Below are 14,025 nucleotides of genomic sequence, written 5' to 3'. Positions count from 1 at the left end.
TACGCCGCGGATGCGTTCCTGGACAAACCGGCATAAACGGAATCGGCGTAAATTGAAACTCTTTTATAATGTAAATCAATGGGAAGTCAATGACATGCGTTCCCAGCACCCAAACATTGACGAGTAATATAATGGCATTACATTTCAAGCTCTTAAATAATGCAAATAAAACAAAGGGAATTTAAAAAATATATTTTATACACTTACAATCTGCAATTCGTTGGTCCTCGCGATTGACTGCGATTCTTTCATGTGTTTGATGTGTACAGTCATCTCTGTTGTTATGCGATACTTGCATTCATGTAAGACGCCGACCTATAGAAAATCGTAGTAAATATAACCCCGGTACCTCCGCAGAGATTAAATTAATTCTTTTGAAAGTTTAAAGAGCCAGAAACCAAATTGCATAAGAGCAAACTCGCATATGCAAAAGTTTGCATTTCACAAACAGCTTTTACCGATTCATCGACCTCATTGGAGCAAATTCGCGTTAACGAAACATACGTAATTGCAGAAATGACTGTATTCATAATTTTTATTCAAAATCAGCGATGTAAGAATTACGATTTATTATAAGAATCAGTACGATACACATTGTAAAACATTATAAATAATACTAAAATATATTTTTTTCACTTTTTGACTTGCTGGTTTCAAAACCGGCGTTATTTTGAATCGGCGCAAATCGAGGGCTACCTGTACTAGTTTTGTTTATATATAATGTCCTATGTTTTAAAAATCCAATGTCAATAGTGCTTGATGTGTCATCCATGTACAGTGGGGTTATAGTAGAAAACTAAATTAAATTGTGTATAACTTTCCCAAACCAAATTTCATCATCAAACATATTTCAGCAGTTTTTAAAATGAAATATGTTAAAGACATGACCTCTCCATCATATGTTAATTTCATGGACTGTGCAAAAAATTTAAAAAGCTCATGTAAAGACAAATATATTGAACACAAATGTTTAAGGTAATACAAATGAATAGTCGAAATAAATGCAAACAGTACACATACTAGGAGTAACACATGACAATAATAAGTGCACACCACAAAATACACACTTCAGGACTCCTTTCCAACATAAGAGGTTATAGCGTAATACATTTCAGTACAAGGACAAAAATGTATATTCTGAAATTCCATGTATTCAACTATGGATAAGGAACAATGAGAACAAAACTGTCACTTTGTTTGAACAGGAGACTTGTTGTGCAATCTTGACCAGCCACTTGTTCATTACTATAAATATCAATCTATTATCTATAATGGAATTATAAATGTCCATGTTGCTGTGGTGAATAATAATATTTGTCTTAGAGGCCATGCACAAACTATCAAATAACATTCAAACTCAACCTTCTGGGTTGTTACACTGTGTAGTCTTGAAGGTCACAAATCAGAAGATGAAAATGTGAACTCTTACAACCACGATAATTTAAAATCTGTTAAAAGACTATTTAGGACAGTGTTATTCCAGGTCAGCTTGTCCCCAGCCAATGAATGTCAATTATTAGCACATGCTTTATATTAAGAAAGTTCATCCGTTTAAACCTCAGTATGGATGACTGAGTGTTCTGAAGTTTCTAGTGGTTTACTTGTCAAATCAGGCAAATGCTGGGATAGAGCATGACCACTTTGAGATTATGTTGGATGAAAATTTAAACAATTTACTGTTCATATCAATTGCTTTTTAAATACATTCTGTGACTGAGGTGTAAAATCTATACATTGTCTATTCATCACACAATTTCACATTCTGTAACTTGAAATATCCCCTATAAAAATAACTGTTCCTAAACAAATATCACTGAAATAAATAAAAATCTGTGTTAATGCAGTATGTGATTCAAATTCCCTGTGTTGTAATGTTACAAGATGTATGCTATATTCTCACTCACAAAGCTAACTTTTGATATTCTGTTGAAATAAGAGGTGCTGAGAAGCAAGGACTTTTTATAATAAAATTAAAAATGAGTTCAGTAGCTCTCAAGTTAAAAATGATGGTAAAAATCACTTTTAATTATATCAAAAACCATAATAATTACAGAAAAAGTGTATTGGCATAAAATGTGTTTAATTTCTCTCTACAGCTTTCACTCTGATAAATACTTAGCAAGTTATGTCCAAGATGTGCACAGAAGTGCATGAAAGTCTTCACAAAAAATGTCCATTATCATTATCTGATTTAGATAAAAGTTGGAATTTGTCAACAAATTGTAATCTGCTTCCCAATATCAAATTTCACATAATTTTGTTCTGCACTTCTAGAGTTATTACAGGCAGAAGACAAACACAGCAAAGCTCATGGGTGCATTTTTGCTACTTCAAAAGTGACCAGTTCACAGTATTTAGAATAAAGCACCAATTGTTTGTTATGTATTCATGGATTAGTATGAATAAAAAAAAACCTTATTGTCTCATCCATGTTTGTCTGTCTGCAGTCATTGTTTTGATATAACACAGGAAACCTGCATGACCAGGGGCCATTGTTGCACAGCAATGGGAACTGTGGTCCCATAGTTGAAATAAAATTCCGGATACTACCTTGAAATATGCTGTAACTGCTTTCTCCTAAATTCTTTCCAAGTCATTCTCTCAGCTAACTTCAAGCTGAATAAGCTCATAATTCTTAACACAGCATTGTTAAATAATTTATAAAGCACATACAGTGCAACCAGTTCCCTCATGTATCAAGTTCTGTATTATGGAGACAAGAATCATAGTAAATTGTTGAACTGTTCAGGTATTTAAAAAGATCCAGATGAAGTTGCCTCTGTGCTTAACACCAAGTCATGGAGGAATACATCCACTCCTGGGTCTCAGTATTAGAAAAAAATAAAAAAGTTACATGATAAGCTTCATGTTCAGGCCACTTAACTCCCACGGAAGGAGTCACAAATACCCATTTTTAGAAAACTGGGTAGATCCCAGAGTCAGTCTGGATCGATGAAGAAGAGAAGAGTTCCTGTCTCCTACCAGGAATTGAACTAAGTTGTCCAGCCCAGCACTGACCTAGCTACCCCAACTCATTAGATTTCAACAAAAGATATAACAAAATTATTTATTATGTATTGAAGAATGTCTAAAAAGTCGTTTATATCACTTCTTTGTATTGTGAGTTCATCATATACTTTTGTACCAGGACTGCACCATTCAAATAGTAATTTTCACTCACTACTTCCTTTCATTTAATTACCTCATTCCATTAAGAATAAATCAAGTTATATTATCTGTATAAACATCTATACTGAAAAATCAATTATTTTTGGGTATAAGCTAGGGCATGACTAAATAACAACAGTCCTGCATCTACAGATTAATTTTAAACCCTGACAATTACTGAAACTTAGTACACATTTAAATTAATTATACCCATAGACATAACTCCTTAATTCCACCAGGAACAAAATATCAGCTCTACAGGAGCATTAGCACCACATACAAAGTGTTATTGCATTTAATAATCTGCAATTTTTAATGTCCCCGTGGAAAATGACCATTGCAATTCAACAGAAATCAATGTATTTTATATCTTCATCCCTTATCCCCATTTGCTATTCCTTTGTTTCTTATGCACTTTAATTTCCTTCTCTCCTTTATCCCATATTCCTTTCCCATTGCAATAAACTCAGATCAATGAAAAATATGTTCTAAATAACTACATTATTTCAACATTTTTGTCACCCATATTAAAAGTGTTACTTATAAAAGCTGCCAATGGTTGCATGACTTGTAAAATAGACCATTCTGCCATCTAGTATAATTCCTGAGGATATCTGGGCCTCTGTGAGTGCATACAAACACACAACAAAGCAAGCAAACACAAAAATGAATTCTATATAATATAGATTCTCACATGATCAATTTTGAAAATATTTATTTCAAGAATAAAATTAGTAGAAATGTGATGTAATGAGGATAGGTCAATTCTCCCTTTAGATAGAAGTAACACAGAGATACAATGTACTGTTGTATACTGATTTATTTAACAATGCTTTATCAATAGCATGAGTTATATGGAATCAAATGACTAAAATTATGAATGATAAATTGCAACACATGTGGAAGTAGGGAGTCATGGTCTATTTTAATACTTAAAACATTTACTGTACAATAAACTCTTGAGCTCTTTATGCAAGTAATTATTTTGTTCTTGAATAATGCCATAACACATCCAATAATGGTTCTACATAGATCACCAATTAGTTGACAGCCAGGTTCACAACTTTGTAAAATGGGGAAACTCATGCAACCAGTGACAAAAATATCCATCATGGGATAAACACAAACTTTAAAGGTTAAGATACTATCACAGCATTTTTGTTGAGAGAGACATCTGTCCCTGGATCTGGATTCTGTTGAATACAAAGAAGAGTGATAATAATTATTCATAAATTCATACATGGATTTCATTCAGCAAATTGTACCAATGAGACAAACCAAAATTTCCACTTCATTGAATGAGTCTCAGTGCCATTACTGACATTTTTAATTTTAATCAAATTTTGTTAGTGTTGGGTATCAATTGTAGGGTGGTAGCTAGGCACACAACTATAAGGATCATGAAGCCTACATACAAATTGGTCCACATATTCTCACAAGCATTTTGTATATATCTAAGACACAGACCAAACATCTCAGCATTTCTGGACACAAGACAAAGTAACACAAATTGTATGAATTCGTATACAAAGTTAAGACATTTCTTTTAGAATATCTGAAAGATCAAAAGACAGAAGACCACGGTCTACAGTATATTATTTGTCAACAATCACAATCTATGTATTGGTTCCATTACATCAGTTTCTCCTAACAGAACCACTTTTTGTTTGACAGATTGGAAGGCACAAAAGTTGTTAAATGTTTGCAGTGTAAGAATGTGAAGAGATTACATGAATTGGGCAGTGCTGCATACAGTCTCCAACATCTCAAAATGTTGTGACAGTGGAAATTTGTTTATGATGTGAAAATTTTTATGGCCTTTGAAATGCTGAGAAATTACAAAAAGAAAAAAGTAACAATTGTCATTAAATATATCACCTTTTCTTATACATCTTACATTTCTTGTAAATAAAATTCTCATACTGATATACATATATAATTACAAAAAAAGCTTTGGCAAAGCATAGTTATAAATAAACTTTATAATATGAAAGGAAACATAATTAGGATACATCAAAAATACAATGCAGAAACTCAGTATCAAAGAAACCAGCATTTCAGTTCATGAAACAGTTACTTAGTTCAGTGATTCTGAAGCAAAAGTTTCCCATGGCTAAATTCATGAATCTTCTTTGGCCACTTTCAGTTATGTGGATGTTCCAAACAATAACAGCTTCAGTCACTGGACATATATAATTCAGGTACCAAATTTAGTCTTTGTATGGGGGGGAGGGGGCCTGAGACTTGGATAACACTTAAATCTGGTTATTTTTGGCTCTTTTCTATTATTCATAAACAAAGCAATTGGCTGCACTTCATTATCACTCACTTAGTAACTGCATGGACTTAGAAAATTAAGTAATCAATACAATCAACTGACATATGAAATGTTATGCAAATAACACATATGGTCCTCTGCTGTGATGAAGTTCTTAGAGGTTTCAATGTTTGTTTCTCTTTGTAGGTTTGCCACACTTCTCAGTTAACACTCTCGGTACCATTGCTGAACTGTTTTCTTCAAGCCACTCACTTCTTCAGCACAAAACAGAGAAAACTGACCTCAGGATTGTTAGCAAAAAACATTAGAACTGAAAACTTTTGAATATTTTATACCAGGTTTGCCAACATATTAACTATTTGTGCTGAAGTTAATAATGAAGCTATGGGTCTTTATTTAATGATACTTTGTCAGATGTGTAGGTTACACAGCATCAAATGTTGGAATGGCTGTACATGATAAATTGCAAAAAATGTGTAAGGAAATAATAGTGGTTTGTTTCAAGGCAGAGGATGGTAGTACACAGTAAGATGTCCAAGGGAACAGTTTTTGTTTGTGTTGGCATGGCTACATCATAATGCAAATATGTTACACTTGAAGATGTAATGACATTTAAGAACAATGTTGTTTTGTGACAATCACAAGAGCCATACATAGACATGGCCAAAAAAGTAGGAGTTTAACACTACCACCATATCACTGCAACTTTTGACCCACTGAAAGCATATTATAAAACAGGCGTTTATTTGTGGTTAATGCAAAATTCTGGCATGCCAACAACGATGTACCAGGTTGCTGAATGTACTGCAGAAGCCCATATGATAGCAATGACACTAGTAAATATTACAAAAGGTTTTAAGAGATCTGGAATATTAACTTACAATGCCCATATCTCTGAAGGATCAGATTTCTTAACATCAGCCCACAAGAAACTGCATGCCAAAATACTACATAATATATGCACATGAAAAAGAATTGTCAAATAACCCAAAAATTAACTCATTCATCATCACAGACAAATGCTTAGTAATCATACTCCATTTCTAGGAGATTATGAGTTTGAATCTCACCCTGGAGACCATCTACTCTGATTGTTTTAAGTGATTTTCCTCAGTCCCTACAGCCAAATGCCAATCTAGTATCTAAAATTAGGCTACAATCTTTCAAAATCATCCTTCACAGCCATTCCATCATTTATAACATTTTAAATCCTTTTGGCAGTGAGAATTCAGACTATAGTTTTCTGTGTTATGACACCAAATACTCTTACAGTTGGTTACCAACACTTCAGAAGAGTTTGCTGCTTCCAAGTTCTGGGTATAAGAATGTTAACACACTCAAATCCATATATAAGACTATATGTTATCACAACCCAGGAGACCACAATATGGATTCTATCGATACTATACAACTTATGCCACTAAGAATCAATAAACACACACACACACACACACACACACACACACACACACACACACACACAAGCATCTTCGCAAAGTTAGCTTTGCTTCACAGATTTTCATATTTTCAAATAATGAATGCCTACTGAAATGCCAGTATATCTTACCTGTCATTAACACACATAAAAACACCCATAATAATATTCAAGGCATACACATTATCAAAGGAATATAGGAGGTTTTCATAATTAGAAAAGTTCAGCTGACTGTAATGATGCTGCTATCTTATGAATGGGGCTTTTCACCAATTAATATTTCTAAGAGATGAAATTCTTACAACTCACTAATCACTCATTAGATTAATAAACAGAATAATACTATGTTATCAAAATAGTAACATTTCCTTAAACGTATAATAAATATGTCATTCAAAATACGAGACTAGAAAAGTTGATTCAGGGTTCTATCAAATACAGAAAAAGAAACCAAAAGAAACTACTACCAGCTCTATGACATGTTAGTCCATATTTTGTTGTGATTAATGGCTTTAATAAATGTATTTTGAGAATATACCAATATATGTTATAATCCAATCTAAGCATGTAGTGAAGCTCAGTCAATTCACAACATCCCAGTTGACAGTTTTCTGTTGCATTTAGTTGTGACCTTTATCAATATCAACAATTAATTTACCAGTTTAACTTCAAAAGCACCTACAATAAAGAAACTATGTCCCAATCTTGCAAGATAAGGAATTCAACAACCCATGATGCAAAACACACCACCTAAAAGCAAATTCTGACTCCCTAAAATAACCATTTACAGGTAGCCCTCAATTTACACCGGGGATGCTTTCCTGGATGAACCGGCATATACGGAATCGGCGTAAATTGAAACTCTTTTATAATGTAAATCAATGGGAAGTCAATGACATGCGTTCCCAGCACCCAAACATTGACGAGTAATATAATGGCATTACATTTCAAGCTCTTAAATAATGCAAATAAAACAAAGGGAATTTAAAAAATATATTTTATACACTTACAATTGGCAATTTGTTGGTCCCTGCGATTGACTGCGATTCTTTCATGTGTTTGATGTGTACAGTCATCTCTGCTGTTATGTGATAGTTGCCGACCTATGGAAAATTGCATAGTAAAAATAACCCTGGTCCCTCCGCAGACATTACATTAGTCCTTTGAAAGTTTAAAGTGCCAGGAATGAAATTGCATTAGAGCAAACTCGCATATGTAAAAGTTTGCATTTCACAAACAGCTTGTTCCGATTCATCGATCTCATTGGAGCAAATTTGCATTAACGAAACATACGTAACTGCAGAGATGACTGTATTTATAATTTTTATTCAAAATCAGCGATGTGAGAATTATGATTTAGTATAAGAATCAGTACAAGATACATTGTAAAATGTTATAAATAATACTAAAAATTTTTTTTTTCACTTTTTGACTTACTGGTTTCAAAATCGGCATTATTCTGAATCGGCGCAAATCGAGGGCTACCTGTAATAGTATTGGGGGGGGGGGGGGGGGAGAGGAGGAGGAGTAATTACTTCATGCATACATTCAGCATCTTTCAACAAATATCTGCTATGGCACAGGTGAGACTGAGATATGTATATAAGGGAAATTTCAATAGAAATCCACCCAAGGACAATCATCAAAGTCTGACTTGGCCCAATCATGCAGATTCACCATAAGCACTGAAGACATGTATCTCACTGAGTCACCAGAAATGGATGTCTTTATTATAAACATCCATAGTTTGCTGGAAAAACCAATCATATACAACCTGCTGAACTATAGTGTCTGATTGCAATCATCATACTTTGAGTTCCTTCTTCAGAGGCCCAAAACATTAAAATCACACAAGTATGAATCCTTGGTGATTTAAAATGGTAACCATTACCTTGCCAGCAAATATAAAGGTCTTGGAACAACTTGCTTATGGAGGGCTACAGATGTTTCCACTGCATACTGGGTTTCAAATGCTGCTCATGAAGCTTTGTCACTGATCTCCTGGTAAGTAGTGTTTCTATTGAACCTCCCTCATATAAATCATTTGGTGAGACACAAAACTTGGTACAGGCTGCAGAATGAGACATGCATGGGCAAGAAAGAAGTGAAGGGAGGAATGACTTAGCATGAACAGTAAGGCTTGCAGTGTGTAGTAATGTACCTCTGCTCCTTACTTTCCCCTTCAATATGATGAAGATTTAGAAGGTCAAGCTTCACGCAACACCAAACGACATGTTCACATGCATCAACTCCACTTAGAATGGCAAAGTACAAGCATGGCTGCAAAAATCCTCAACAAAATCTTTCACTTTTCTGAAATTCAGTAGAGAGGTGTGGCAACACTGTTCTCAACTTATGAATATACTATGAAACAATGGAATATGACACTAGTCAATCACTTCTCGATATGGTATTTCAGAAGTGATGGTGAAGTCTTCAAAGTAGTGGTTGAGGAACTCGAATGTGGGTCTGTTCTCTGGGTCTGCATCCCAACACTGCAGCATCAGCCTATAGATGGCATCTGGTATATGATGAGATGCAGGTTTGGGCATGCGGTATCCCTTTTCTACTTGGTCAATAACTTCCCGTCCATGCATGCCTGCCAACATTGACAACACCAGTAAGGCATTTCTCTGAAACTCTTATATAACAAAAACACGTAGCACCACTCTTGGTTTGGTGCTTTCAAAAGTAGGTTAACTATTATTTTCATCAGATGCCAAATTACAATCCATCAGTTATCATCAGCAAGACAAAACATTTTGTTACTTTCACACACACAAACAAACACAAACTTCAATAAGTGCTGCACATTTTCAACAACTCTTGTAAGGATCCCAGATTTAAGTCCTCCTCACAAGTCTGCATGTTGCAATATATCCTAAGTTTCCTCTTTGTACTGTTGACAGGGTAAAGCCTTTCACTTTCTTGATGTCACAAAATGGCAGACTTACCTGGGTAGGGCACCTGTCCATAGGTAAACAGCTCCATGAGCAGTATACCATAAGACCATACATCTGATTTGATGGAGAATCGACAGTACACTATTGCTTCAGGGGCTGTCCATTTCACTGGAAACCGTGATCCTACACAGACACAACTTAAATCACATCGTGACTCATAACTGACATACACAATTTCCACTACCAAAAAAGTTGTCAGGCACAATGTCAAAGTTTCACAGCATCAGATAAAAAAGTGCTTCATACAGAATTCTTGTATTGAAAAGACAATTCTACTCTACTTTAGACCCCTTTATAGTAAATGTTACAAATCAAATCATTAGAATGAGATTTACTTAGTGGTACAATAAAAATCAGTAACTCCAGTAGCATAGAGTGGTAGCTAGATCTGATAATTTTTTGAAAGTCATAAGTGTTTAACCTTCAACACACAGATTTGAAGGTATTACATTTATAATCAATCCCCAAACGAAGTTTCATATTCCTAAGTTAAGTCAGATGTAATGATTACTGACTTAAGCTCTTCTTATCAATCAACAAAGATATAAACCTGTCTTTCTTTATAACACATTAAAAGTACACCAAATTAAAACCAGCTGAAATTCACTTACTTAGCCTAACTGTGTCGGCATTGTCATTGAACCAACAGCCTTCTTCATCAGATACTGCACTTACCTTGCCGAGGACAGTACTCATCATCCTCTATTACTCGAGCCAACCCAAAGTCACAAATCTTAGCAATATTATTTTCTCCAATCAGTACATTCCTGGCAGCCAGGTCTCTGTGGATCAGCTGTTTTCCCTCCAAATACTCCATTCCACTAGCAACCTGCAATCAATATAACAATGATTTGAAACTAGGACACACATCAAGAGTATGAAGTAGGGGGCACTATGACTCAACACAATATTCAGGATCTAAAATGACTGAATGATTCTCTTTCATAATATTTGAAACGGATCATCTCTGTTTCGACCTTGATAACTAAAATTCAAACAGATACAAAATAAGGCTCCTATGAACCATCAATGAGAAAAGTTTCAGTAAGTATAGTTCATGTAATATCTTTCTTCAGCAGAACAGATAATAAACAAATAAGTTATAAAGTATATATATATTATTAACACAGCTTAGTTGTTTTAAAGTCATCAGCATAATGACTGGTGGTTAGCTGTGATAAGTGGCATCCAGAGACCTACAATTTCTCTGTTACATCTGTTTGCTCAATGTAAACTGTGTTCTACTTCTTGTCCATTTGCATGTCAACTCCATAGAAAACATGAAGACTAGCGATTCTCAAACATATTTCTCCTGATAGAAGTATTGATATCAAAAGTTGTGACGAATGTGACAGAACTGGTCTTCTTTAAACAACAAATTATCAAGCAAAGTACAAGGAAGGCAGCTAAAAAGAAGTAATTCCAGTAATTTTTAACTTCTCCCTTAACTATACCATAACTTTGTATTCTACCTTCATTAAAGCATAGGTTTTTACTAAATATCTTTATTTTTATATTTTTAAATAACTTTTGAAACATTTTATTTATATACAAAACATATTTTAAATCATGTTGCCTAATCTACAGAAAATGAACAAAGAAATTAACTTGGTGAATGCTAAATGTGAGCATTTCTAACATGGGTTCTTTGTTCTATGGGTGAATTAAATGAATTGCGTACTGCACACTGAACTAAGTGAGATTATTCACATGAATTGCAAAAATGTTTACAAAACATGAAATTAGTCTCAACTTATACTAATTTTCACAGCCTATTAGAACCATTTGTATACACCAGGCAATGAAAATATACCTGAGCTGCTATGTACACCAAGTCCCCAAACTGCAGATTTTTGCCGTGTCCATTCCGAAGGAACTCCAGTAGACTCCCATTGCACATGTATTCTTGTACAATGTAGATTGGCTCCTCCTTAGAGCAGACTGCAAACAATGCTACCAGGCGGTCATGCCGGAACTTCTTCATGATTGAAGCTTCCTGCAAGAATGCTTGCGTTGACATCGTTCCCTGCCGCAGTGTTTTCACGGCAACCTCGATGTTGTTTCGCCATTTTCCTGCACAGGTAATGTATAAAAGGCAGTACATATAAATCTGATGAAAATTAATTTACCCCTGTACCTGGGTGGCATTGAGGTAAGTCTCAATGCTTTCTATACCTCAGAATTAGAAGAAACTGAGTGATCAGCTTCTTGCTTTGGCTGCTTTATCCCAAAGGAAATTGGCCCCAGTACTCATTGGTAACTGTGTGGGCATCTCAGTTGATACTGATGTGTGGGAAGGAGAAATGTTGCTGTCCCTTATACCAGTCCAGAACCCCTGTAACTTTTGACTTTAAGTTTCAACTGGCCGGAAGATCAGGGGTGAAGGCCCCCCCCCCCCCCCCCCCCCCCCCGCTAGCAAGCCATATGTGGAGGTTCCCTCGCCAGCAAGGGATCTGGTCTCCAGGTCAAAACACATGGCAGTACTCAAGTGGACAGAGTCGACAGCGGGCTTTCAGACAGTAACCCAAACTTTAGTACCCAGTCAGGGAAACAGTGTACAAGATTTTCTGTAAATTAAAAAGTAAAATTATTCGGTTTCTTAAATTTGTTGTTCCTGTATTTATTGATATACATCAAAATTACCACGTCAACCCTGAGGTGATCCTTGTTCCCCACTGACTCTAGTTCGGGATATAACTATCTCTTTCTGCAAGAACAAAGAAGATAAAAGTAGTGAGGAAGGATAGTTATAGAAAAGTGGCGCCCAACGACGTGGGGCTACGAGGATCGGCCACAACGCACTGTATCGGCGTCGAGATTGGACAGAAGAACACAGGCACAACACTGCAAGTATCACGGGAGCATCAAACGAGCCCCCGCCTTTCCGGAAATCTGCCGACTTCGAAGTGAGCAACGAGATTCAGGGATTCCAGCACCCGCGAGGAGACGTCGCCCGTGGAATCAGCCGCGGACCCTGGCAAGTCAATTTAAGGAGGTTTGGAGCGGGGAGGAAAGCCCACATATACGCTACGCGACAACCCTTCGGTCACTTCAAGCACAAACAAACCCTCTCCAGTGAGTGCTTAGTGAAGTCAACCCCAACAGCAGCAACATCATCTTCGGAACACCAGGTTGGCACAGAGTTTAGTTAATTAAAATGTACAACCAGAAGCAGCTGAGAAACCGCTCAGTGGATGTAGGTGGTGAACCAAGTATCTCCCTCAACACAGAGCTTGAGATTGATATAACATCACCTAGCATATGTGGTCAACCATCTCTGGTTTATGACACCGAACCACAGACCGAAAAGGAAATTCCGGTAGGTGACAGACACGGGGAAGTTATCGCGATCAGACGGGGAGAGAGTACAGCAGATGAGGGACAAGCCATAAATGCAGGGGTAGCTTTACGGTCAGAAACCAACTTAATAACTAATGATTCCTTACAGAGAATTATGGATTTAATATTAGAAAGCAACGAGTCACTGAAACAAAGCTTGAAAGATGAGAATACTAAATTATCGGAAAGACTAACGAATAAATTTGAGGCAGAGAACAAAAAACTGGCTAAAACTATCGAGAAAGTTAGAGAGGAAACTGCTAAACAAGCCGAATATTTCGAGGCGTCCCTACGAGAACTGTCGACCAAGTTAGATAATAAGTTAGATGCGTCCATAACGGCTTTAAACAACAAGACAGAGGTGTTGGATATTAAGACCAGGGACCTATCAAATGAGGTATTAAACATAGATATGAAGGTAAACAAAGAAATTGAAGCGGTGAGAGAGGAAATCGCCCGTGTTAGGCAGGAAATGTCGAGCGAAATTGTAGAATTGAGAAGGGAAGCTACGAACTCCGCGTCACCAGGACAAATTGCGTGTCAGTCGCATTCCAACCATGAGCAGGCCCGTGGTGGCAGTCCCACCCCACATCTGCAACAGCCTGCCAGTGACCCGCTAGCTGTAAGGCATGCTTTGGTTGAAACTGAACATCTGTTGCATGCGAGTGCTGATGGGCGGTGCATGCAGAATGAAAGTATTCATGTAAGTGAGTCACCTAACTCAAACTTAAATCTCAGGGCAGATATCCAGAAATTAATCTCTGTAGAAATCCCGTTACCCACTTTTGTAGATGCTACGGCGCAAAATGCTTTGTTCCATGTGAAACAACTTGACGAATATT

At 36.2% G+C, this 14,025-nt stretch overlaps 1 protein-coding gene across 5 annotated transcripts in view; it reads right to left on the bottom strand.

Annotated features, from left to right (window-relative positions):
* Nucleotides 1-937: 937 nt before the first annotated feature.
* The window catches only part of Src64B (Tyrosine-protein kinase Src64B), a 47,582-nt gene continuing 34,494 nt past the window's right edge, over nucleotides 938-14,025 (bottom strand). For all 5 annotated transcript variants that reach the window (XM_087352995.1, XM_087352994.1, XM_022067883.2 and 2 more), the window contains 4 exons: nucleotides 11,658-11,917; nucleotides 10,520-10,673; nucleotides 9,836-9,967; nucleotides 938-9,480 (listed from right to left, as the gene is read on the bottom strand). In XM_087352995.1, coding sequence (XP_087209121.1) covers nucleotides 9,269-9,480; nucleotides 9,836-9,967; nucleotides 10,520-10,673; nucleotides 11,658-11,917 — 758 coding nt within the window. In that variant the 3' untranslated portion in view covers nucleotides 938-9,268. The remainder of the gene's footprint in view (nucleotides 9,481-9,835; nucleotides 9,968-10,519; nucleotides 10,674-11,657; nucleotides 11,918-14,025) is intronic.

This window comes from Zootermopsis nevadensis, unplaced genomic scaffold (genome assembly GCF_977971745.1).
Source record: "Zootermopsis nevadensis isolate Lab colony 2312 unplaced genomic scaffold, Znev_1.0 Znev_ptg000021l, whole genome shotgun sequence".
In the NCBI taxonomy this organism is placed as follows: Eukaryota; Metazoa; Arthropoda; class Insecta; order Blattodea; family Termopsidae; genus Zootermopsis; species Zootermopsis nevadensis.
This window is presented reverse-complemented; position numbering and strand designations above follow the sequence as displayed.